At 39.0% G+C, this 25283-nt stretch overlaps 1 protein-coding gene across 5 annotated transcripts in view; it reads right to left on the bottom strand.

Annotated features, from left to right (window-relative positions):
* Window positions 1-1374: 1374 nt before the first annotated feature.
* LOC117288506 (protein prune homolog 2-like) overlaps window positions 1375-25283 on the bottom strand; it is a 38203-nt gene continuing 14294 nt past the window's right edge. For 2 of the 5 annotated variants that reach the window (XM_033769389.1, XM_033769390.1), the window contains exons 6-17: window positions 17617-23730; window positions 16933-17121; window positions 16311-16446; window positions 15650-15799; window positions 12287-12454; window positions 11495-11597; window positions 11211-11342; window positions 10591-10677; window positions 10063-10161; window positions 8036-8060; window positions 5466-5484; window positions 1375-2051 (exon numbers count right to left, since the gene is read on the bottom strand). In XM_033769389.1, coding sequence (XP_033625280.1) covers window positions 1498-2051; window positions 5466-5484; window positions 8036-8060; window positions 10063-10161; window positions 10591-10677; window positions 11211-11342; window positions 11495-11597; window positions 12287-12454; window positions 15650-15799; window positions 16311-16446; window positions 16933-17121; window positions 17617-23730 — 7776 coding nt within the window. In that variant the 3' untranslated portion in view covers window positions 1375-1497. The remainder of the gene's footprint in view (window positions 2052-5465; window positions 5485-8035; window positions 8061-10062; window positions 10162-10590; window positions 10678-11210; window positions 11343-11494; window positions 11598-12286; window positions 12455-15649; window positions 15800-16310; window positions 16447-16932; window positions 17122-17616; window positions 23731-25283) is intronic. The other 3 variants (XM_033769392.1, XM_033769393.1, XM_033769394.1) reach the window with 3 other exon arrangements.

Genomic DNA, 25283 nt, shown 5'->3' with positions numbered 1-25283 from the left:
TAGTGATTATGAATTTCATAAGATTAAAGAAACAATTACTTTCAGAAGTACTTTTTAAATCTTTGTAAATTCTTATATAAAAATATCGTTACTTTTATGCATGGAAATAAATTTGACATTGGTTTCTTAAAGTTTGGGTTTTTTGACCTTTTTTATCTGAGTAATGAACAACCCAACACCTTTACCTCATCACCATTATGTAATTTCTATCAAAACCACAATCTTTAATATTTTGTCATGAATTTATCTATAAACAAAACTATCACAAGGCAATAAGAAACCTTTCATGTACAGATACAATTTGTGAAAAAAAAAATAACAACACATAATCACAAAAACATGATGATTCAATTATGCAGATCTCACAAAACAACGTTTAGAGCTGTATTACTTTTCAATATTTATAACTGAAAGAAATGTTAATTGCTCAAACTATTTAAAATTTCACATAAATTAATCTTTACATAATGAACTTCATTAGCTTTTGGCTTACAGGAAATAAAAATTCTACTTTGACAATTTAACTCACAGTGTGCAAGCACTTTATGGCGCAAACATTTGCGGACTTCTGTGTTGTTGCAAATTTTTAAATTGAAATAAACTGCTAATGACACAAATTTACCAAAGCAATAGCCACAGCAATAATTTAAGCCAGAGACACAACTAGCCAGAGCCATAGCCATAACGAAAGCTTTTCATGTAGACATGGAACCAAAGGGGCTGTGTCGTAATGATCAAAACAGGCTGGACATAGAATTATTAACTCTCACCCAGTTACAGCACGAAAGCTCTCCATAGATATGATACCAAGGGAGTGAGCGTGAGACTAGCCTTGGCAGCCTTTTTTCTTTCGTATTATAAAACAGCACAGATGAAGAGGCCTAGGCTAGGTGTGAGTTCATAACTCGATGTACATTCACACGCCTGCTTTGACCAAGACAACACAGACCCTTTAAATTTGGTCCCACTAATTCTATAAAATAAAAACAAGACGGCTGCCCAAAATATTTTTAAAATGTTTAAAGCATTGTACACTCCTACTGTCTGACCAAAGTCACCCACACTGTGATTTGGTGTTGAATGATAACTATGCCAGTCTGCAATTTAATATCATGAGATAAATGCATCTGCCAGTACACAGACATTTATAAAGATAGTTGTGCCACCCTTAACAAAACAGTACAGTTGAATGGTTTTAAAGGGTTGGTCAACTCACTGAGAAATGTTAGCAAAAATGGGAAAGTAAAGAAGCTAAAATTTATAGCAACAATGTGATAGTTTCTAAGGGTGCATAACAATCCTATACAGTATATCAAAAAGGTACCAACAGTTTTCTCTTTTTTTTGCAATAACGTATTTTAGATAAAGCATAAGTTCTCTAAGGTGTGGTTGTACATGCAACTGGCTTTACCTCATTTTATATTCCATAATTTACAAAATGTACACGCAAAACTAAATTTGAGACACAACTTTATTGCACTGGTACGTTACTTCAAGTCATCTTTTCCCAGACTGTTTACGTTTGTGCCGTTGTATGTGGGTGCCCGAAGGTGTTCTCCTTGTTTCTTCAAGATCAACTGTCTCTAATGGATGATGAAGGTAATGACGATGCTGCTCCCCAGGATGATAACGAGGAAGAGGATGGAATTCTTCATCGTACTCAAGATCTTGATGAAGATCATGACACCTCACATCCTCCACAGTGTCTTCATCCTTAAGATTGTTCTCTCCTCCGTCAGTTTCCTCCTCCTCGTCTTCTTCCCCTCCTTCCTCATCCCCATCATCCTCAATATCACCAAACATATCATCTTCTATATAATCACTACTATCGAAATCTTCAAAATCCTTGGCCCGCTCCTTAGAGAGAGCAGACAGGGCAAAGTTTCCACGTCTCAGCTGCATTGAAACCCTCCTCCTTGCTGCTCGTGAGGTTGGACAGTACAGCATCTCATCGATGTACTCCTCGTCATGGTGTGTTGTGTCATAGTCAGGGCCCATTGTGTAGCAGCTTCCCGATTCACTTCCGCTTCTTCCCCGGCCTCTTATCCACCCTGGGGTTCAAGGAAGAAATCAAGGTATCGAGAATAAATAAGTAGCTTCTCACGAAGGAAGAAATCAAGGTATCAAGAATAAATAAGTAGCTTCTCACGAAGGAAGAAATCAAGGTATCAAGAATAAATAAGTAACTTCTCATGAAGGAAGAAATCAAGGGATCCAGAATAAATAAGTAATTTCTGATCAAGGAAGAAATCAAGGTATCGAGAATAAATAAGTAACTTTTCATATCAGTCAAGGAGTTAACATCTTATTTGTGGTTTTGTTACTGTGATTGAAGTATAACTTAAAAAACGTAAAATAGGATTAGCTGTTCCAAACTGCTTCCCAAACAAAATGACCTATGGTATAAATGAAAAACAAAAAAACAGTTTCAACCCTAGCAGAGAGGTTTTTTTTTAAGGCTGAAAAGTGAAAGACTATGCCAGTGTTGAAACCCAAGGCCACTTACTATTTTTTTGAAGTAAACACTTAATGTTTTAATGTCAATTCATTTGCAATGGAGAGGCAGGACAGATTTTGTCCATAGTGTATCAGACTGGAATTTTATCTATGTGAGGGCAAGGCCATTTTCATTTTGCAGAGGGCACTTTTAGAGTATTTAAGTCTATTGGAAGCTGTTGAAGGGGTACAAGTCAGGGCACAACCAGGGCAGTGGCAATGACCTCAGTGTCTGAAGTTTCCATTGTTTTGTTGATGTTGATATTTAGAATATTGTGAGTGAACCAGGGATCTGATTAAGGCAATGAAAAGATGATTAGTATCGTTTTCTTTGTATTTTAAGTTGCCAAAAATTTCAAAATATTGTTGCAATTGACTTGTATACAACACTAGTTTGACACACAAATAAATTAGAGGCATGCAGAGTAGCAGAGTTCAGTCCTATTTGGTATATTAAAAACAAAAAGGTTCAATAAATTTAATGTGCAAGTATAAAGAAAATCAAGTATAGGTCGAGTTGGTCTTTGAAAAGCGTTCTGTAACTGTTTGTTATAAAATGCATATGGATAGAAAGATGGGTAGAAAGATGTTGTAAAAGTAGAATACAATGATCTACACAAATATGCCTTGAAATTGTGTGGTTGTCGTTTTACCTCGTCGACTAACATGGTCGGCCATTTATGGGAGTCAAATTTTTGACTCCCATAAATGGCCGACCGTGATAGTTCGCGACGTAAAAAGAAAACCGTGCAATTTTGAGTGATACTTGTGTGGATCATTATATTCTACTTTTAAAACATCTTTCTAACCATATACATTTCATAACAAATGGTTTCAAATGCTTGTTATAGACCAACTCGTCCGATCCAAGGCAACATGTTGCTTTGAATATTCCGGGATATCATGTTTACACCAGCAGAGATATTCAAAGCTACATCTGAAATATATGAATATCAAGTATATTATAGCTTAGATATCCCAGGATGACATGTATAGCACAACTGAGATACTCCAAGATATAGCTGAAATATTTGTGAATATCAAGTACATTGTAGCTTAGATATCCATTGTTATCAATTACAGCTGACATATAAGAAGTTACAAACAAATTACAGCGTTAAAGATGAACTCACCTTGATTTATATTATTTTGCAAACTTAAGACAGGCAGAATAGTAAATTGTACAATTCCTACTGATTGTCCTTGATGCGACAATCTAAAATGCTTTTTGTGAAAGTATCCCTAAGTTTGGTTGCATATTGGTTAGGCTTACTATACTGCTTCTTTCTGATGGGTTAGCAATCATTATTGAGGATGAAAATATAATCGTTGAACGACTAAATACTTTTTGATAGCATTGATTTCACAAGATTGTACTCATTCCATATCTAATGTATATGAGGAAAGATGTCATAAAACTAACCAATGAAAAATTAAAACAAAAAATATCATTTATTTCCCCTTGCCTAATGATGAGGCAAAGGAAACAAGTTACTAACTGAAAAGATTAGTTTATAAAATAATTGTTTAAGGTGGTACGAAATATTAGGCAGGCACAAGTTAATATCAAAGATTCTTATTTCGGATATAAAAACATTCAAAACTCAAAACGGTTACTGCTCTCATACTGCCTAAAATAAACTGAAATGTTTGATTAATTGGTTATACAACAAACTAATAAAAACAGCATAATGCAAAATACAGCACAGATCAAGCTCTACGAACAAGAAACTCTGTTGCTATTAACCATGGTCATTTCCAAGTTCATGGTCATTTCTATTAGGAAATAACACCCTTCAATGCCAGTTTCATGGGGGAGGGGAGCTCAAACCAGAACATAAAAAGAGAGGCCCGTAACAACAAGGTTTTTTTTTATCATGCAACTACCATGCGCCTCCATGCTTGTGTGAGTGAGGTCAAATGCAACCATGCAGACCATCAGTGGTTGCAAGAATCAACGAAAAAACCAAAGGAACTCCTCAAAAGAACATCAAACTAACAAAACAATATTAGCAGACAATTTCTTTCACATTCTCAAGATTGCCATAGCAACATGCAAATGAAAGGAGAAGTGAGAAGATTCGAAAATCAAGAAAAGAATGAAGAAGAAAGAGATAGTAAAATGAAAATATAAAAACAAAGCTAACTTTAAAATAAGATGGAGAATTTTTTTCTCAAATGACTTTTAAAGGATTTGGACAGGATTATATTTTGAAAAAGTAGTTTAATAATTCAACTTAAAAAACAATCATAGAGACAATTTCCAATAAAATTAAAACAAAAAATATTTTAAAAATCTTATGGCTGGTTAGTCATTTTGGTAGGTCTTTAAACTTATTTAATTTTAAATTGAATTAAAAAAAAAAAAAGTATTATATAACTTTATTTCAATTCTTCTCAGATCAAATTTATTTGTGTGTATTTGCATAACCTGTGTAATCATCACCAGGTTCCCAGACATTGCTAACCTTGATGTTTTTTTTGCACCATTATTTTTAGGAACAGTTCCAGGAAATTTCAGTTTCAGAGTTGTAGAGTCTCTGTTTACACAGGAAACAGTAAACAAAATTCAATTTGGTGCCATCCCTTTTCTTTGACCCACTTGTTTGAGTAGTTCAAATATGGCTGTCGTTTGCAGTGAAAATGTTGGTACTATTGTTTCCAAAGGGTTACATTCCCTGTGTTTTTTTCTTCTTCAAACAATTGTGAGACAAAATCATGCGCGAGCAATAACAGGATGATTAAAGAAGCAAGGACACAACCAAAGCAAAGACAAGAACAGGCAAAAGGATGATAAGAAGAAGAAAACGGAAAAAAGATAACGGCAGTCCCTGGCTGACTCATCTTACATGACACAGCCTCGGACATTGCCAGCCAGGGGAATCCCAGGGTACACTGGGCCGCGGCGACCGCGGAGGGAAGACACCACAGATACAAAGAGCATCGAGAAACAGCCATAGCGTACTGACCCCACAACGCTCCACCATCCTGTGTGGGGATGGAAATAGATAGGGGTGGTTGTGAAGATGATGAGGATGATCAGGAAATTGTGCAAAGGCAACATCTTAGAAGGTTCCCCAAAACAACTTGTGTTGGTAAGACACTGCTCTAGAATTGCAAAGGTTGTGGGTCCGCATCCCATCCCACCCCGAGTAATATGCCTGATTTTGGTTTAAAGCGCTTGGGGAAGCACTGATTATACAGTGCTAACACACACCAGTGTTAATGGGTAAAACCAAACTTTGTATTCATTATTCTGATGCAAATTTCCATCTATCAATTTTGTGTTGCATTGATTCATTTCATGAATTTTGTTTTTCTATCAACAAAATATTTCTTTGACTTTTCTTCACAATTGAGTGTTAATTATTTCCACAACAAACTGTCGCCCACTTTTGGATAAAAAAATACATTGAAAAACAGTACAACTGCTTCCCAGTGTTAAGGCTGCAAATGACAAGCCCAATCATTTCTGTCGCTTGTGAGAACTCTCAAAAACAAACAAGTTTTAAGGAACTGTTTTGTTTTCTTGGCAAATAAATTACTATAAATTTTAAGGTAGTTGTTTGGGGGATACCTCATTAATGCGACCCAACTTGAAGCAACCTTGCAAGTTGCACAACATTTTAAATAGCAAAGCATTTCATTCAGATTATTTTATTTAAAACGTACCATTTTCAAATAACACAGTACTTAAACTTGTTCTTTTGTGGAGTAGTTATTTTGTTCTGTGATATTTTAACGCATGTTTCCATTTTTAAATGAACACAGTTTTTATGATCAATAAGCCGGCTTGCAGAGTCTGGTCGAGTTGGGTTGCGTTTCCAAATACAGTATTGAGCGATGCAGACAATATTGGTCTAAAGAAAGCAATGTTTACTATAAAGTGTAGGGAATCTAAAGATATTCCATATTCTGATTTCACTAAAACAACTTCTCTTTTTATACACCAAAAAAAAAGATAAATAAGTTCTGCATCATGGTCATTGCACTATAATTTTAGCAAAATGGAATTGCATTAAGGGCAGCCCCTCTTTCCTGTCCTTCAACAAGCCTGGAATTTCATCTTTGAGAGGACAAGGCCATTTGAATTTTGCAAAGGGCAATTCAATTGGAATTTTTTTATAAGTCTATGGGAAACTTTTAAAGGGGCACCAAGGCCAAGAGCATGGGTAATGAAGGCCATGGTCACAGTTGCCCCCTTGTAATTCCAGGCCTGCTACCATACCATGATATGAGGCATGTGTGCTTCACTGCAAAATATTGAATCAGAAATCTCCATCCAAATTTGAAATGCAGCAAAAACATGGACATACAAATAAACAGCTTTGCAGAAAAACGCAAGACATTGCAATCTAATGCACTAGACTAGATAATCTGCTCTACTGTTTTGTCTCAACTATTACTAACCACTTGCAAAAACCAAACCACACCGTGACAGAATCAAGTACAAGAGCCCCAATAAACCACAAAAGATTGGGGCTTCAAAAGCAGGTTTAAACTCGAAGATATGTTTCACAATATCTGTCATTATTTGTGAGAACAAGAAATCACTGATGGTTGAATATTCAGGATTCATCTAACTATTGCATCAAAAGGAGAAAAACAAAAAATAAATTGTCCATGTAGACTGTGCAAGTCTCGCGCAGATTCAAACTTCCTGGACCAAGTTGGCCCCAAACATATTCAGTTTTACATAAGGCAATCCCATTTCTTCAAAATAATGTGTACTTTATTTGAAAGTTTATGACTATAAAAATTATATCATATTGTTGGGACAGTAACATTTTGCCATGAAATACATGGGAAAAAAATATTTAACAAATCCACAACAACAAAACGGAGAATAAGACTTGAACTCCGTTTCTGGTTACTTGTAAACAATTTGAATTGTTTGGCAAAGATCTTTACCCAACTGGTCACGAAGATTCGGGCAAGATTGGTAAGTTGGTATCTGCTACACAATGGGAATTTTTATTTCAAGAATTTTGTATAAACACAATTTCAAAAGAACATTATATTTCATAGAAATATTTGGTGGTGTGTCGTGGAACTGGACCCAAGCTCTGGTGTTGTCAGCAGCAGAGTGTGGATTCGATGCCCAGTCATGACACTTGAGCAAGGTACTTGGCCATATTTCTTCGTAAACCTTTCAGTTAGGAAGTTAGTGCACTCTACTCTACCAGCCAGGCTTCTAGTGATACCCATGCCTACATCTTGTGAAGGGGGTAACCCTGTTTCAGCCCCAAGACTAGGCGACTCATAACAAAAATTTAAGAAAAGATAACAAGTTTTCATTTAAATTGCTTCCCCCCCCCCCCCGACACTTGCGAGACTCGCACAGTCTATTTGTCTTGAGAGATTCCAATCCACCAAGAGATAATTTATTCATGCATTGTGAATTTCTAAAAGCGCTATAAAAACACCATTAAGTCTTGTCTTTTGCCATGATGATTTCGGGATGTAAAATAATGGATGCAAATTAACAAACTAAAACCAAAATCAGATAAATGAAAAGAGGCGAGCTAAAACCAATTACCTTCTCGTATCTTTCTTCATCAAATCTGCAGGTGTGGTATGTGAGAGGAATTACCACGAGGAAAGAGGCAAGGAGGGAAAAATGGAAATAAATGAACAAAAAGAAACGACAACACAAACTCTCACAAACGCTTACTTACACACAAAGGCAAGCCAAACATTTCAAAATGATCAAAAACATACAATAAGATCTCTTTCAAAATTGACTCAGGGTACTCTAAGCCTATTGACAATGTTACCGACTTTAGGTCGGGTCCCCTGTGTATGGTTTGGAATGCTGTAAGATTCAGAGCAGACTCTTCTAAGCCACAAAAAGGGCCAGACTATCTACCAATCAGGGCGGCATCTTTCTAAACAAAGTGAGGCGGCATCCCAATCCCACCTATGGATGTTTATTGACAAATCTTGTAATTTGGGGGGGGGGGGTGTCAAGCCTGTATGTGTGATAGGACTGTGCCGGGTAACATGCAAGGAAAGCTAGCATCAGAATTAAACTTAAAACCATTTGAACTAAAAAACACTGAATGACTGACGAAGAAAGAAATCTATCGCTGTTACATTCCTTGTTGACATAATTCAGGATTTACAAAAGTATATTATAAGCCTTTATCTGGGATCAAGGTGAGGGGCGAAAAAAAAAAAAACATCAAAAATATTATTTGTTAACCTCGTTGTAATTATCCCATTTATTAGCCTTTCTTGTTTTTTTATCTACACACAGGGCTGACAAGGGCTGACTCATTGCTGACAAAAGGGCCTGAAACTAGGATAAAACTTCTAGGACCAATGTTGACATGATGGCATGTCCAACTACTTCTAAGCCCTGGAGTTCAAGATTTCAAGGAGCCTTCAGAGAAACAGTGTCCTCTGCATTACATAAGGTGAACAAAGAGTATGACTTCTTTATGTCTGAAGAAAACATCAGCATGTTTTCACCTGGTATAAATAAAAGAACTCTGAATTTAGGTATAGGAAGAGGTTAAAGGCAGTGGACACTATTGGTAATTACTCAAAATAATTATTAGCATAAAACCTTTCTTGGTGACGAGTAATGGGGAGAGGTTGATGGTATAAAACATTGTGAGAAACGGCTCCCTCTGAAGTGCCATAGTTTTTCGAGAAAGACCAATCTTCCAGGAATTTGATTTTGAGAACTCAAGTTTAGAACTTGAGGTCTCGAAATCAACCATCTAAACGCACACAACTTCGTGTGACAAGGGTGTTTTTTCTTTCATTATTATCTCGCAAGTTCGATGACCGATTGAGCTCAAATTTTCACAGGTTTGTTATTTTATGCATATGTTGAGATACACCAACTGTGAAGGCTGGTCTTTGACAATGACCAATAGTGTCCACTGTCTTTAAATGAGAGTATACTAATGAACTGCTTTATAAAGTCTTTTGACAATTTGGGAAACCGTCCAGGGTTCCCAAATGGACAAGTTAACACACAGTCTTTGTTAATAGCTTGAAGTAGCGACACATTTTTACATTTTATTGCACAAACAGACAATCACACATAACCAGGGGTGGATTTCACAAAGAGTTTGGACTAGTCTTATCTCGAGTTAGGACCAGTTACTCGTCCTAACTTAGGACTATCAATGCAATTTGTATATCTCCTAGGACTAGTCCTAACTCTTTGTGAAATCGACCCCAGGATTCACATCTGGTGAAGTTGAACATTGTAAATGTATCATTACAATCAGCGGCGGAAAACGTCTCATTATTTTTTAGATTAGATTAGATTAGATTAGATTAGATTAGATTAGAAAGAACTTTTGTTATCTCAACAATAAAACCACAATTGGTTCCCCTTTGTCCTTGCAGTTTGCGTAAACTCAAAGATAACACTAATAACAACACATTCAATTATTACAGAATAATTTAAACTGGACGTCTGCTATTTTGAAATCTTGAACATCACTCTAAAACGATGCCTCGAAACTTTTATAAATGTCATTATTACTTTTGATATTATTTAAAACACAGTTTAGAGTCATGTAAATACTGAGCATGTGCACTGACCTTCTGACCTCATCCGGAACATATACATATTCCATGGTCACCATGGTGGAGAGCTCTTCCAGATTTTCAACAAACTTCAGCTTTTTGCTAAACTTTGAGCTGGTGGGGAAAAATGGCAAACAGAAGTTAGGTTTATGCACGCATGAATTTTGAGGCAGGAAAAAAGAAGCAACATTTTATGGAGTTCAATTGAGAACAAGGGCCGACACATGTTGTGACTGAGTGAACAAGAACACTGAACTAAAGTACTGGTGTTTCTGATCAGAAAAGTTTTGGTTCGAGTCCCGGTTGTGACACTCTGTCCTTAAGAGCAAGAAACTCACCTAGCCATTATTGATGCCTCCTTTAGATGTGAGGAAAGCAGTAAGTCCTGGGTGTTTTGTAATGTCTTTCAAGACGTCAGAGCAAAAACCCGTTAGAATTTAAATGGGTGTATGAATTCCCCATGTTTCTACCATGTATGCCTCGTATGGATATCATATTAAACTTTCTCAAAAATAAAACTATTATAATTTGAGCGTTACTAACCTTATAAATGGCCTCGTGAATCGGACGATTGTCCGCAGCCACGTCGTCGGATGAACAATAAAGAGACCCTTCAGATTCTTCCGTAGTCTTAAAGTAAAAAATAAATCAGTTCATTAGTTGACATTCAAACAGTAATGGCTAAAATTTCACCTCAGAAGAAAGGCCTGGAATTTCATGTTTTTAATCATAAACTAATAGTTCAAGATGGGTAGGCCACTTTCATTTTGCAAAGAACACTTCCAGAAGAAAATCTTAAAGTCAATAAGAAACTGTTGATGGGGCAACAAGGCCAAGACCAGGGGCAACTGAGGCTATAGACCATATTAAATATGACGACACCGTTCAAATATTCGCCCTCCAAGATGATGTGCGTGTGTGTGTGCGTGCTTGTGCCGTAGAAATCAAACGGGGAACACTGCATGCTGCGTGTTTCTTTGATGTACGCGTGTAGACGCGCATACAGTTTGACCTACAAGATGGACTTTCATAGCTAAAAAGGGGTTATTCAATACGGTCTATAGCTTCTGTGGTCTTCATTTAATTCCAGGCCTGTGACTCTGGCTACTGGCTAGTGGCCTCTAGCCATAGCCAAACCTGTAAGATTCAAGACTAGATCTTACTTTCTGTCAATCATCTGATAGCATTTTCTCATCCAGTTCAGGCTTGGAATGCGATCTTTAGGAGCTGCTCCATGAAAGTAGACGATCATGTACTCCTGGGCAACAAGAAGCTCTAGGGTGCTTATTACGTACCTGTTATCAAGATAACAAGTATAAACAAATATTATTATAAAATGAGGAGGGTATGGCCTTAGCTTTTGATCCAAACCGAACCTTCTTCAGAGGCATAAACAGAGTAGCTGGGGGAGGTTGAAGGCAATAAAGATTCAAGACAAGAAACTTACAGAAACAAGTTATTCATGATGTAGTTGTAATCTTTGCGAGATCTTTCTGGCATGTAACATGAAGCGATGACAATGATGGCGTTTACACCTTCTCCATAGTAACCTAGCAACAACAATAAATAATACGTAAAATCAAATTTGCATCGGGGATAAAGAATATTATTTTTTTTTTACCCTTACACTGATGTGTGTAAGCAAAGTATACTCAGAAGTTTCCCTAAATCTGTGACAACAATTTACAGTTGGTCTATATGGGAAGACATCTGCTCTATAATGGCAAAGGTTTCCAGATACAGTTTTGTCAAACATGACTTACTTCAGATGGAAATATTTCACAGAAAAACTTTATCTAGAATGAACTTCATAATCAGTAAGCTTTCAGACTAAAATTAAAAACAATGTTTTTATCCTTACCAACGCTGTGTAATCATAATAACCAGTTCTTATATAGCACATTTTCAATAATCGTATCAATGCGCTTTGCATTTAGTGCCCTGGTCATTGGCCCAATAACATTCCTGAAATCTTTCTCAGCTCCCTGGGGATCGAGGCGCTCCAAAGGCTTTTACAATATCATCTTCTACCCTAGCAGGTACCCATTTATTCCCCTGGGTGAAGAGAAGCAATTATAGTAAAGCATCCTGCTTAAGGACACAAGTGTCATGACCGGGATTGGAACCCACACTCTGATCTGCTCTGATGACTCAACCACCAGAACTTGAACTTGATGCTCTCAACAGTTTGGCAATGACATACCCGACTGTAACATCTTTAAGAAGACCATTTACTTACCTCCGTGGGAGAGAACTTTCTTGTAGGGATTAATGGCTCTCATATCGACAGTGAACTCCTTGTTAGCGATGCAAACCTTGCGCCAGTTACGTCGGTCTTCCATCTCCTCTTTAGCTGTGTATTCTGGAATGGCTTCGACATCAGCCCTTGCCCTTTGCAAAGTGTCATCTATAAACATAAAGAGAACGATTAGAAAAATGATACATGTTTTTTTTTTGTTCATTATGTCAGTATTAAGCTCGGTTCCAACTTCCTGCACTAGCGAATGCGAAAGCGAATTTTGAAGTCACATGGCTGTTTTCACAGCGAATATTTCGCAGCAGGTGAACATAAGTAAACTGATGCGAATTATTCGTTGCAAACTTGTGACGTCAAAATTCGTATTGCATTCGCAGGAAGTATGAACCAGGCTTCATGTGAACAGTTTGACAAAGAAGCATCAGTTACAACTTTTTGTGGTTAATACATTTTCAGGCGTTCAAATTGTTTTGAAGAGGGGTGCAAATTATTGGTGGTGTTAAAGGAACACGTTGCCTTGTATCGGTCAATTTGGTCTATAAAAAGCATTTGTAACCATTTGTTATAAAATGCATTGGTTAGAAAGATGTTTTAAAAGTAGAATACAATCATCCACACAAATTTGCCTCAAAATTGCACGGTTTTCCTTTTTCTGTGCCATAAATGGCCGACCGTGTTAGTCGACGAGGTAAAAGAAAAACCGTGCAATTTCGAGGCATGTTTGTGTGGATCATAGTATTCTACTTTTACAACATCTTTCTACCCATATGCATTTTATAACAAACGGTTACAAACGCTTTTCAAAGACCAACTCGACCGATCCAAGGCAACGTGTTCCTTTAAAGGTAGGGCCATACTTTGGTTAGTACTCAACAAAATTAACAACCATATCTAAGTGTAGGCACTACAGCTGTTGATAGTCCAACATATTTTTTTTTAAAGGATTCCATTCAAAGTAAAATAGTTTAGAATTGGGTTTTTAAGAACTGAATCTGAGGAACGATTCATGCATGAATCGTTTCTCAGATATCTGAGGGTTGTTGTTCAAGTTCAAATGCTATTTTTATTTATTTTTAATTTATGCAAGTCACCAGACACACAAGGCTTGAAGGCCACTTCAAGGTGTAGGCTACAATTTTTTTTTTCCAGAGGCCGTTGCCGCCTACTCCTAGGGCTGGAACAGGGTTACCCCTTTTAGAGTCCATACAGGTGTAGGGATAGCCAAAGATGCAGTTGGTGTCCGCTGTCATCTCGCTATAAACGTGGATGGATTCAACGTTTAGGGGAAAATACAGTGACAGTTTTGGACTGTATTCAGGAGAAACTTTCACATGGGACTTTTATTGTACCTCTTTTATATAACTCTGCACAAATATTTGCACCACAGGGACAAAAACCAATCTATGACTCTACCTTTATTATGACGAACAGAACCATGTTTTGAGTTGTTACGGTAAAAGGAGGTGGGGTGGGGGTTGGGGGTTGGAAGATGCTGGGAGTTGGGTCTGGGGGATGAGGCCATGAAGTGAGTGGTTAATGAAGGAGATTTAGGGAAACATTCTCTCAAGATTAACATCCAAGTCTTCTTTACAGAACATCACGTTAAATGTCTGTGAAGTTTTCTCCTGGCTGTGTGGGTCTCTGTTCCTCTGCTATAGTCTCTATCATCACAAACAAAACATTCCAAGATGGCGCTGGGGCATCAGGGTAGGGGCATCATGAAGACAGAGGTAAAAAAGTTAGGAACAACTACCAATCAAAGACCATCAATGCTGTAAAGGTTGGGTCGGATCTTCAACATGAGCTTTGTTACCAACTTTCGTGAGTTAATATATTCATCTTAAAAGCACTGGACACTACTGGTAATTACTCAAAATAATTATTAGCATAAAACCTTACTTGGTGACGAGTAATGGAGAGCTGTTGTAATTAGTATTAAACATTGTGAGAAACGGCTCCCTCTGAAGTAACATAGTTTTCGAGAAAGAAGTAGTTTTCCATGAATTTGAGGTCTCGAAATCAAGCACATGAATGCACATAACTTTGTGTCACAAGGGTGTTTTTTTCTTTCATTATTATCTCGCAACTTCGACGACCAATCAAGCTCAAGTTCACAGGTTTATTATTTAATGCATACGTTGAGATACACTAAGTGAGAAGACTGGTCTTTGACAATTAACAATAGTGTCCAGTGTAAATGACAGCGACGAAGTGAATATGCCTTGATAATAACCGATATGTTTCCTTAGCTGAGGCAGTGAGTGTTATGATGAACATGTGTACTGTAATAAGTGTTTTTTAACTTGTTGTTAGTCTTATGCATTCCCATGATCCTCGTGCATGGAAAGAAAACAAACAGGTGTTATGATGAGAAGTTAAAGTATTAGAGAAGTGTAACTGAAGCTTTCCAACATAAACATTCTGACCCAATGCCATGAATCTGGTTAACTGGAAGTAAATGACTCACTAGCAGAAACATAAGTACAAGATTCTGAATTTTAGTTCATTATTTCTGGTAATGAAACCAAGGATGCCTCATAAGTGAACTTAATCACTGTAGCTCGCAAGCCTGAGGAAACCTGTAAACAAGGGTGCTTGCTATGTGATCAAGAAACACTGGGGTTAACCCCTACCCTTACACTGTAGCTTGCAAGCTTGAGGAAACCTGTAAACAAGGGTGCTTGCTATGTGAACTAGAAACAAAGGGGTTGACCCCTACTCTTCCACGATAAGTTTTCTAGGTTTTTTAACAGGCTTTGCCAATTCTAGTACCTATGGCATAATGTCCCATTCGAAGGACAAAGCAATTATGGTAAAGCAAAGTTCTTGCTCAAGGACACAAGTGTATGTCCGTTACTCGAACCCACACTATGTTGATCATCAGAGACACCAGAGCTAGAGCCCAGTGCTCTAAACCGTCAGGCCATGACATGCCACAATCGGCCTCGATCATATCATTAGCTTACAAGAAAACATAAAGTATAGAAATGATCTTGAGACATGTCAGTGAAGTGTTAAGCTGATGAGGACATTTGTTCATGATTAGTCGTCAAACATGAAGCATAAGTCTTCCATTCCCATGACCGGGACTCGAACCCGCACCCTGCTGTCCAGAAACACCAGAGCTTGAGCCCGGTGCTCTTAACCACCAACTCATGACACGCCTTGATCATTTCACTTGCTTGCAAGAAAACATAATATGAGTGAACATTTGGTGTTAAGTCGTGAAGTTTTCTTGAGAAATGTCAGTGAAGTGTTAAGCTGATGAGGACACTTGTTAATGATTAGTCGTCAAACATGAAGCGTTAGTCTTCCATTCCCATGGTCTATCGGCCGCGATCTTACCATCCCATGACATCTCGGTACTGGTTGGCGTAAGGATGGCTGGCGTTGCAGAGCTGTTCACTTCAGCATCAATACTGATATCAAGCCCTGCAGGAATGTGAACCACCTTCTTCATACTGCTCTTCCGGTTTCTTTGCTCTGGGCTACTGGCTGGAGGGTTGGAAGTTTAGGTGCCAAGTTAAGAAACGGAACCTTAATGTAAGGACTTAAGTTGGATTGTTTCATTAAGTAACTAAACCCTTTTTCACAGTTTAGCACACACCCTTGTGGTGTGTCGAACAAATTTCTTTGCCATGCAAAAAAAAGAGTGGGGTACAAGTATCAATAATGTACACTTTATGGAATGTCGGCTGGTAAAATAATTCTGCTAAGCAAGATTTTTCTGTGCTGAGCAAGTTTTTTTGCTTACAGGGCTTATGAAAGTGGGCAAAACTATCTTGAGTGACACATTACAAAAAAAACCTTGTCCAAATCTGGACCTACCTTGTGACAGAAATTCCCTGCTAACCTTTGAAATAGGCTCAACGAAAACTTGGCATTCTCTGCTTCCTTGAGCGCCGATTCTTTGCTTGCGGTAAGCAGCGCCATGAAACCAGGCCCTCCTTTCTTGAGTGACAACTAAAACACAGAACGTAAAATGTTTTTCCGAATCTAGACCTACCTTGTAACGGAGACAGATCACCATCTTCATCCTCATCAAAGTTATCGTCTCCAGCTAGTCTCTCCGCCCAGGCACTCATTCCTTCCACTGAGCCATCGTCAGACATCATACTATCTCGTGTTCTCAGTTTACCATCCTGGTAAATCAAATAAACGCTTATGTTAAAACAGGGCAATTTTTTTTTTTTTTAAGCCAGTTAGCAGAGAAAGTTCCTTGACAAATCTGTCTGCTTTGCACAGCGTATTACTACTATTAATTATATATGTTTAGAGGAAAGAGGAAGACCGAAAGCTTGGTGGACTGATAACATGCGAGCACTTAAATGAAGTAGCATGCATGAGGTAACGACGTCCACACTGGACAGGGAGGCTTTGATGGAGTTCGTTTCTTGGACCACCAAGGGACGGCGGACGCCCTAATGGACTTAAGAGACAGAGAGAAACTAAGGATTCCTCATAGGTGAACTTTTTTACTGTAGTTCGCAAGCCTGAGGAAACCTGTAAACAAGGGTGCTTGCTTTGTGAACAGAAACACTAGGGTTAACCCTTACTCTTCCATGATAAGTATTCCAAAAAGTCTGTGCCGAACGAAAATGATATAAGATATTTATCAAGAAAGTTACCGTTGATGGAACTTTCCTCCTGAAGAAAGACTCTTCCTCTTGTGTGCTGTCGACACCAGCAAGCTTCTGTTGGGAGAATTCATCATCTTGCCATTCATCAGGTAGCGTCACACCTTCCATGTTCTTCATTGCTTCGGCCGTAGCTACTGACAGCTCTCTATGATGGGTTGGTTTCTCTGTCATGGATTTCTGGATCAAATAATAAGAGAGTGACAGAGGGGTGAGGCAATTGTACATTTTCCTTAAAATTTATAAAACAGAAAGACTCTGCTAGGGGCGCAACGTCAGACCATTAACCTTTTTTGCTGCATTTATTCCATTTAGGTCCTTTTGGTTGGTAAGCAGTTTGCATCAGCTTTATTCTGTTTTCTAATTTCTACAACAGTTACAGGTTGAATGGCTTCTGACTGGCAACCTTGACAAAGAATTTGACAAAGTAGGAAGACCACCGACAATATGGCTAGATAGCTGAGTTTGTAGAACACCGGCATGTTAAATTGGAGATCGTTGGTTCAAATCTCGCTCTAGTTAATTTGTCTTTGTTCAACCCCAACTCATTTAAATTTTACCTGTGTGGTTTTATTATTTGATATCTAAAATATAAATAAATACTTTCAACAGTTCAATTTTAATAAATCTTTTGTTGAAGATTAACAATTTGAATCTTAAAAAAAAGGAACTTACTCTTCTCTCCTTTTCCACAATGTCATCCATCAGTCTCTTCTTATCGTCCCATTCCCCGTGAATATCTTCAGCCATATCAGGATCAATAGACACAGGTCTCTTGGCAGCCAGCGGCACCGCCAGTTTCTCACTATCTCCTTCTTCAGCCACATCGTCCTGAGATCTATCCAGGATGTCATCGGTGTCAGGAGTGAGCATATCTAGGCTACTCATACTGATTGGTGTCAGTGGTGTCCCTGTATCAGACAAAGCTGAGCCCGGAGTACCTGTTGAGAGGAGCCTGTGAGATTTGGGTGTCGATTTATTTGGCAAAGACAGAGTCGACGGTCTTACAGCTGAGTCTGCAGAACCTTCCACATTCCCATCAGGGTCGACATATTCTAAGATATCCGCTAGCCCATACAGAGCTGCTGGTTTGTCCTCTCTTTCAACGTCGATGTCGACGTCTCTCACATCGTCTTCAACGATAAGCTTCGTCTTCCCAAGTGAGGATTCTTCGGACTTACTGCTGACATCTTGAAGTCCCTGCTCTTCATTGATAATTATATTTACTTCAATTTCAGACTGGGGCTCCTCGTCAGCAGTGTCTTTTTGATTTTCTTCAGTGCTTAGGGGAACACCTTGCTCAGTGTTTGCTTCAGATATTGCAACCACTTCTGGCTCAGAAACATCTTGGACTTCCTCCTCCTCCAAGTCTGCTGTTGATGACATCAGCGGTGACTCTTCTTGTGAGACTACTACCTGTGAAATCTCCTCTTCAACGACTGATTCCACCGGTTCAACAGGCAAATCGTTTTCTTCATAGTTTTCTTCTTGTGAGATCTCTTCTTCAACGACTGATTCCACCGGTTCAACAGGCAAATCGTTTTCTTCCTCAGGCTGCAAAACATCTTCAGCTTCATAACTTGATGATTCAGGGCCTTCACTTGTCTGTTCAAGATCTAAAGGTTCTGTTGATTCAACTTCAACGACTGATTCCACCGGCTCAACAGGCAAACAGCTTTCTTCTTGTGAGACTGCTACTTGTGCAATCTTGTCTTCAAAGACTGATTCCACCGGTTCAACAGGAAATTCATTCTCCTCATCGGGCTGCAATACATCTTCAAAGCCACTACTTGAAGCTTCAAGACCTTCTCTTGTCTGTTCAAGATCTAAAGGTTCTGCTGATTCTACTTCAACGACTGATTCCACAGGCTCAACAGGCAAATCCTTTTCTTCATCGGGCTGCAAAACATCTTCAGCTTCATTGGTTGATGATTCAAAACTTTCTCTTGTCTGTTCCATGTTTAGAGGTTCTGCTGATTCAACTTCAAAGACTGATTCCACCGGTTCAACAGGCAAACAGCTTTCTTCTTGTGAGACTGCTACTTGTGCAATCTTGTCTTCAAAGACTGATTCCACCGGTTCAACAGGAAATTCATTCTCCTCATCGGGCTGCAATACATCTTCAAAGCCACTACTTGAAGCTTCAAGACCTTCTCTTGTCTGTTCAAGATCTAAAGGTTCTGCTGATTCTACTTCAACGACTGATTCCACAGGCTCAACAGGCAAATCCTTTTCTTCATCGGGCTGCAAAACATCTTCAGCTTCATTGGTTGATGATTCAAAACTTTCTCTTGTCTGTTCCATGTTTAGAGGTTCTGCTGATTCAACTTCAAAGACTGATTCCACCGGTTCAACAGGCAAACAGTTTTCTTCTTGTGAGACTGCTACCTGTGCAATCTTGTCTTCAAAGACTGATTCCACCGGTTCAACAGGAAATTCGTTCTCCTCATCGAGCTGCAATACATCTTTAACGCCACTACTTGAAGCTTCAAGACCTTCTCTTGTATGTTCCATGTCAAGAGGTTCTGCTGATTCAACTTCAAAGACTGATTCCCGCGGTTCAACAGGCAAACAGTTTTCTTCTTGTGGGACTGCTACCTGTGAAATCTCTTCTTCAACGACTGATGCCACCGGCTCAACATGCAAATAATTTTCTTCATCAGGCTGCAATACATCTTCAGCTTCATAACTTGATGATTCAAGACCGTCACTTGTCTGTTTCATGTCTTGAGGTTCTGTTGATTCTACTGATAACGAAGTTGCTAGCAGTATCTCTTCAGATTGATGTTCAAGGGCAGGTTCTTCTATGTCACCATTCAAACTGGATACCCCATTTGCATCCTCTTGCTGCTCATCTGGTGTGACCTCATCAAGTAAAGAATTCCCAAATACTTCCACTGATGCTGGAGCAGAATGCTCTTGTTGAATTAGAGATGCTGAAATAATCTGGTCATCATCGTCTGAATTGAGCTTTTGAGGATACAACAATGATTCCTCCTGAGAAGCTGAGGAGGCTTCTAAGACAATGTCACCATTGCTTAAGACTTCCGTAGCAAGTACAACACTTTCATGTTCTTGCATTGCTACTTCCGCTCTCTGGACCAACCATGCATCTTCACTTGCATTGCTCAGCTCTTCCTCACCATGTTCTGTTGTCGAGACCTCTCTAAGATTTGCTTGGTCTTGATGCAACTGTTCTATGTAAGCATATTTCGCCATCTTAATTACCCCTTCAACTAAATCATGGGCCTCCTCTTGCATTGCTGAGTTGTCTTGTTCGGTCACTTTGGGACTGCTTCTCCCTGAATCACACAACCCAACTTCTGTTGGGATGGAAAACCTCTCCATTTCATCTTTCTGAACTTGTGGCTCTTCTGAAAAGTGGTCTTCAATGACTCCAATCTCCAAATCCTTTGGAATCTCTTCTGTAAAGGACCCATCACAATCTCCATTAGTGTGATTCTCAAAATCGTCAAGTTTCTCTTCTAAGGTTGTGTCTACTAAGTTGACCTCCGTTGTCTCTGTGGACTCCGTCACTTGGTCTTCCTCCTCCTCTTTAATGTCACCGATCTGAAAGTTTGTGACATCATGAGATAAATCTGTAACGATGTAGGAATCACCACTTGAAGGATCTTCTGATATGACATCTGATGTGAATTCGCTGTCTGGGCTTGTGATTTCACTGGAGCGAGTCTGGGCATCGTCAGAAATTGGAGATATGTTTCTCTCCAGAGATTCTGCTTCCATTACCAAGTCAAGTGGGAGATCACCTGGTACCTCATTACTCTCTAACGGTGCAACATCATCTACTGGTGCTTGAGTATCTTCATCGAGTTGTTCCAGAGGTTCAGCTTCCTCCGGATATGTTCTTCCAATCGCATCATCAGAAGGTGAACTAAAACGTCTCTCACTTTCTTGCCCACCTTGAAGAAGATCTGAAAACCCACCATTATCTCCGAGCATGGCTGGCTGCACATCAGAATCCTCCACAGCTGAGTCCTGATCTTCAGCGTTTTCATCACTTTTGAGATGCGTGAATTCTACTTGTAGGTCCACATTGTTAGTGTCAAGGACTTCATCGTTACTGTCATCACCTAATGACTGGTCCACATTTTTATCTTCAATCTCCCCTTGATTTTTGTCATCCACTTCCGCACCTGTTCCTAAAACTGAAACCATATCCTGCTGGACATTTTCTGCAAAACTAGACTCAAGGATAAGGTTCTCAGCGGGAATGCTCTCTTGATCTTCTTGCGTGTCTTGATGATCCAGAATAGATACTTGAGCATCAAGCATCTCCTGAGCTATCATAGTTGCAACTACATTTTCCACCTCCTCAACTGGTTGTGGCTCAGAGAGAGGAGACTCTTCGTCTTCTCTGCTGGAATGCTGATCTTGCAAGTCAGAAGTCATTCCATCCTGATCTAATGAATCTTGTCGATCAACTGGCGACCTCTCTTGATCATCTTCAAATAACATTTCTTCAGGAACAGATTCTTCAGTACTGCCTGACGGTTCGCTTTCTTTGAATTCAAAATTATCAGGCCCTTCAGTCACCTCTTGATCAATCAGTGGTGACACAATGTTCTCAGTACCTATAAGAGTTTCACCAGGAATGTCAGCTTCTGGAGCCTGATGTTCAACATCTAGCTGTGCTTGCTGTAAAGCTTGCAGCTCTTGCTCTTCTTCTTCTGTCACAACATCGTCAACTTCTTGAAGATATTTCTCAGGAATGAAAGCTTCGGTAGGCTGCTCTTCTGTTTCTTCCATTTCTGACTCCAGAAAGGATTGCACGTCATTTTCTTGCGAGTCACCAACCACATCTGGTACAGCTTGTGCTAGACTCTCAGGAGCCACATCTAGCACAATATTCTCTTCACTGAGAGTAGCTTCTGCATCGTCTTCTTCATCAGCTGTCCTGGAGTTTTTCTCCCCAGGAGCCGCAACAAGATCCACTTCTTGATCTTCTTCTCTTATATCCTCCTCATCCTCATAATCATCATCATCTTCTTCATCAGGTTTAACCTCATCCCAGATTTCATTGATTTCATCTTCCAAAGATGGAGCTGCTTCTGCCTCCTCGTTTTCATTAAACCCTTCATCCTCAACTTCTGGATTCACGTCTCGTGGAGATTCCTCTTCAAAGTTGTCTGAGTACTCTACGTCTGAATCTACTTTTTCATTATCAGAGGTCTCAGTTATTGTAATCTCTGGCGTCATCTCAGGTTGACCTTCTTGAACATCTAACTCATCTTGATCAAAGTTGCTCGCTGAGGATATTTCCTTTTCATCTAGACCAGCAACGAAACTTGGAGAAGGATCTGCACTGACTTCCTCGACTGGCTCTTTTACCACACCAGGTTCAGAAATTCCAGACTGGTAATCATCACCAAAGCCACTTGTGTCCATCACAACCGACTCAAAGTCAACATCTGAAGATGTAGAAACCACTGTTCCTCCAAATGGGTCTGGAAACCCATCTTCAAGTTTGGGTTCGTTTGTTTGAAACCCAAAGTTATCCATCCCAAACGAGTCATTTTTAGATTCATCTGATACAGGAAAGGGATTGCTGCTTGATGATGTGACAAAAAAAGCATCCTGGCCATTTTCGCCTTTAGAAACTTCTTGATCAGGACTTCCTGGGTGCTGATTAAGAAAGTCTCCAAGATCTGTCGAGGAACTTTCTACTGTTGTTGAGACACTAGAATGGACTGTCATCTCCATAATAGATGAAAATGGATCACTTAATGGTTGACTCTCAGAGTCTGTTGATGTTGTTAAGGTACCCAACCCAAGCAAGTCACTGCTACTGGTCTCTCCATCCATTCCGAAAGGGTTGTTTCCTGAGAGAGTGACTGACGTTGATTCAGATTCTTGTGCCTCTGGATCTATGGTAATGCTGACACCAAAAGGATCAGCAGCGTAATCATGAATGACAGGATCTCCAAAGGAGGCAGGAGTGGGATCAGAAGCAGCCACTGGTTGTGTCATGAAGGCATCTAGCCCAAATAGATCATCACTTGACGACTGTTCAAACGGATTGGAAGGAGGTACTGGTGTAGTTGCAGAGTCCATTGGCTGTCCAGATCCAAAGGGATCAAGGCCAAGCAGTTCTTCGGTATCATTTCCAAACCCAACAGCATCACTGCCAGGACTAGAGGGTGTGAAGCCAAGGGTACCCGCACTATCAGCAGAGGAGAAGGTTCCACTCTCAGATGTTGGCATCCCGTTTGGATTCCCTTGAAAGAGATCTAAATCAAGTAGCGCTGATCCCGCATCAATCCCGCTGGAATCAGGAGAGCTTATTCCCTGATTATCTCCCATGTCAAACGGGTCGTCTGTGGCCAGAGGGTCGTTGGCGTTGTTGGCGTTGCTGGAAAGTCTCAAGAGAGTTGCATTAATATCCGACATGTCCGACTCTGTCACAACCTCGTCTTCTTGTTCCTCCTCATCAGCGGTGGAGGAATTCTCCTGGGAGGTAAGAAAGTCTTTCACAAGAGGGAGGACCTGCTTCCTAGAGGCTTTGACGTTACCCTGGCTGAAGACAACCACTCCAGGGGAATCCGTTTCCAACTCGGAAAGAATGAGTTCGGGAGATGAAGACTCGTCCAGGGTTTGGAGTAATTCATCTTTCATGGAGTCTGAGGTGTTTGAAGAGTAGACAGATATTTGCCTGTGTGCTTCATCGTCTTGGTTGAGGGTTAATGACATCAGGACAAGGAGACGGAGGTTCTTAGAGGAGCAGAAGTCATGAAGGTCTCTTTCAACAGATGGCTTTTCAACAAAATCCTGCAAGAAATGAAGACGCAACGAAAATGAAAATCAGCATACCTTTGTTTTTAAAAGAAAAATAATCCACAAGAAATTTACTAAAAAATAAAGCAAGGACAACTTCAATGCAGGTGGTATTTGCGAGTAACAAGCATTGACTTTTTAATATCAAATGAAGATGACAATTGGATCTACATGTATCAGAACGACAAGTACATGAAATAATACCTACAGGATCACCAAGTGCATGGTACAAGGGTTGCCATTCAGAATAATCAATGTTGAAAAAATGCCTGATTTCTTTTGCGCGGAGAAGTATTTAAAATCCCTGACTAAACAACAAATTTGTTTGTCCAGGAAAAGCCAGTGAAAAGGACTGATGCTTGATCTAAAATATCTGGTTCATTTGAGGCATTACTTTGTTCTTCAGTGATAGATTATATAATGAAGCCATTCAATAATTCAAACAGAAATTTTGTGTGGGTGGGTGGGTCGAAACAATTTACAAAAATAAATCCACATTGACTATTCTGAATAACCCCAAGATGCATGAACACCATACACATGTACATGTACATTCATGTATGGTTAAGCTACAAAATAAGCGCAAAACAAGGCACTTAGTGTTTAAAAGACCTTGCTGAATATAGATGAATAAAATGAGACAAAAAACATAATCCATTTCCACACAAAGAGAAAAATACCTTTCAGATCAATATCTGATATGATGGAATGCTAACACGATATAAAAATATTAAATAATCAATACTCAAAACAATCCAAAAATAAATATCATAAACTGATAAATTTGAATCATTCAAATGGTGAAGTTTGATATACAGATTGTAAGCTGTTTGCTAAAAGCTTTAATTTGATACTTGTCCAGGGCACCAGCTGACTACCAAGATAAACAAATGCCCTTGGTTAATGAGAACCAGTGATTCTTATCGGTTAAGTTAAAGAGAAGGCAAACGGTGCATCAATATCTATTTTAAAACCAACTGACAATTATCTTATACATTGGCTCATTTCGAACATGTTTCATTTTGAGAATTTCTTATGGTGTAAAATGTTATGATATAGATCGTATATTTGGTATGCCAAACAAAGACTTGCTTTACTTGTGGCACAATTAATCTCATTGAAAACTTAAAAATTTCAGGATGTTATAATTTTAAAACAAACAAATACTGAACTATTGTAGTCATGAAACAAAATACAATGATCCTTTGCTGCGCTCATATGAATGAAAAATGGTTTTGCTCTAATAGCTGACAATAACACAAGCTAGAATAAATATTATTTGGTTTCATGAGGTTTATTAAAGCATGGGATTGTCCCAGTGATTGACAGATTATTAATTTAATATTTATACGCAGTCATGCTTGGCTGCATTGGCTTGATCGAGGCGCGCCCCACTCCTGCAAACAGTGCGCTAGGAGGCTGAGCAATTATTGTTTTTATGTCATTTTTTTTATTAAAGCCCAATAGATATATTTGTTGAAAGTTTATGAAATTATTCCTATTTCACGTTGAGGCTCCTCTGTCATGTCTGTGGCATCTGGAAAATT

This window comes from Asterias rubens, chromosome 3, assembly GCF_902459465.1.
Source record: "Asterias rubens chromosome 3, eAstRub1.3, whole genome shotgun sequence".
Taxonomy (NCBI): domain Eukaryota; kingdom Metazoa; phylum Echinodermata; class Asteroidea; order Forcipulatida; family Asteriidae; genus Asterias; species Asterias rubens.
The sequence above is the reverse complement of the archived record's forward strand: the minus strand, read 5'-3'. Positions and strand labels throughout refer to the sequence as shown.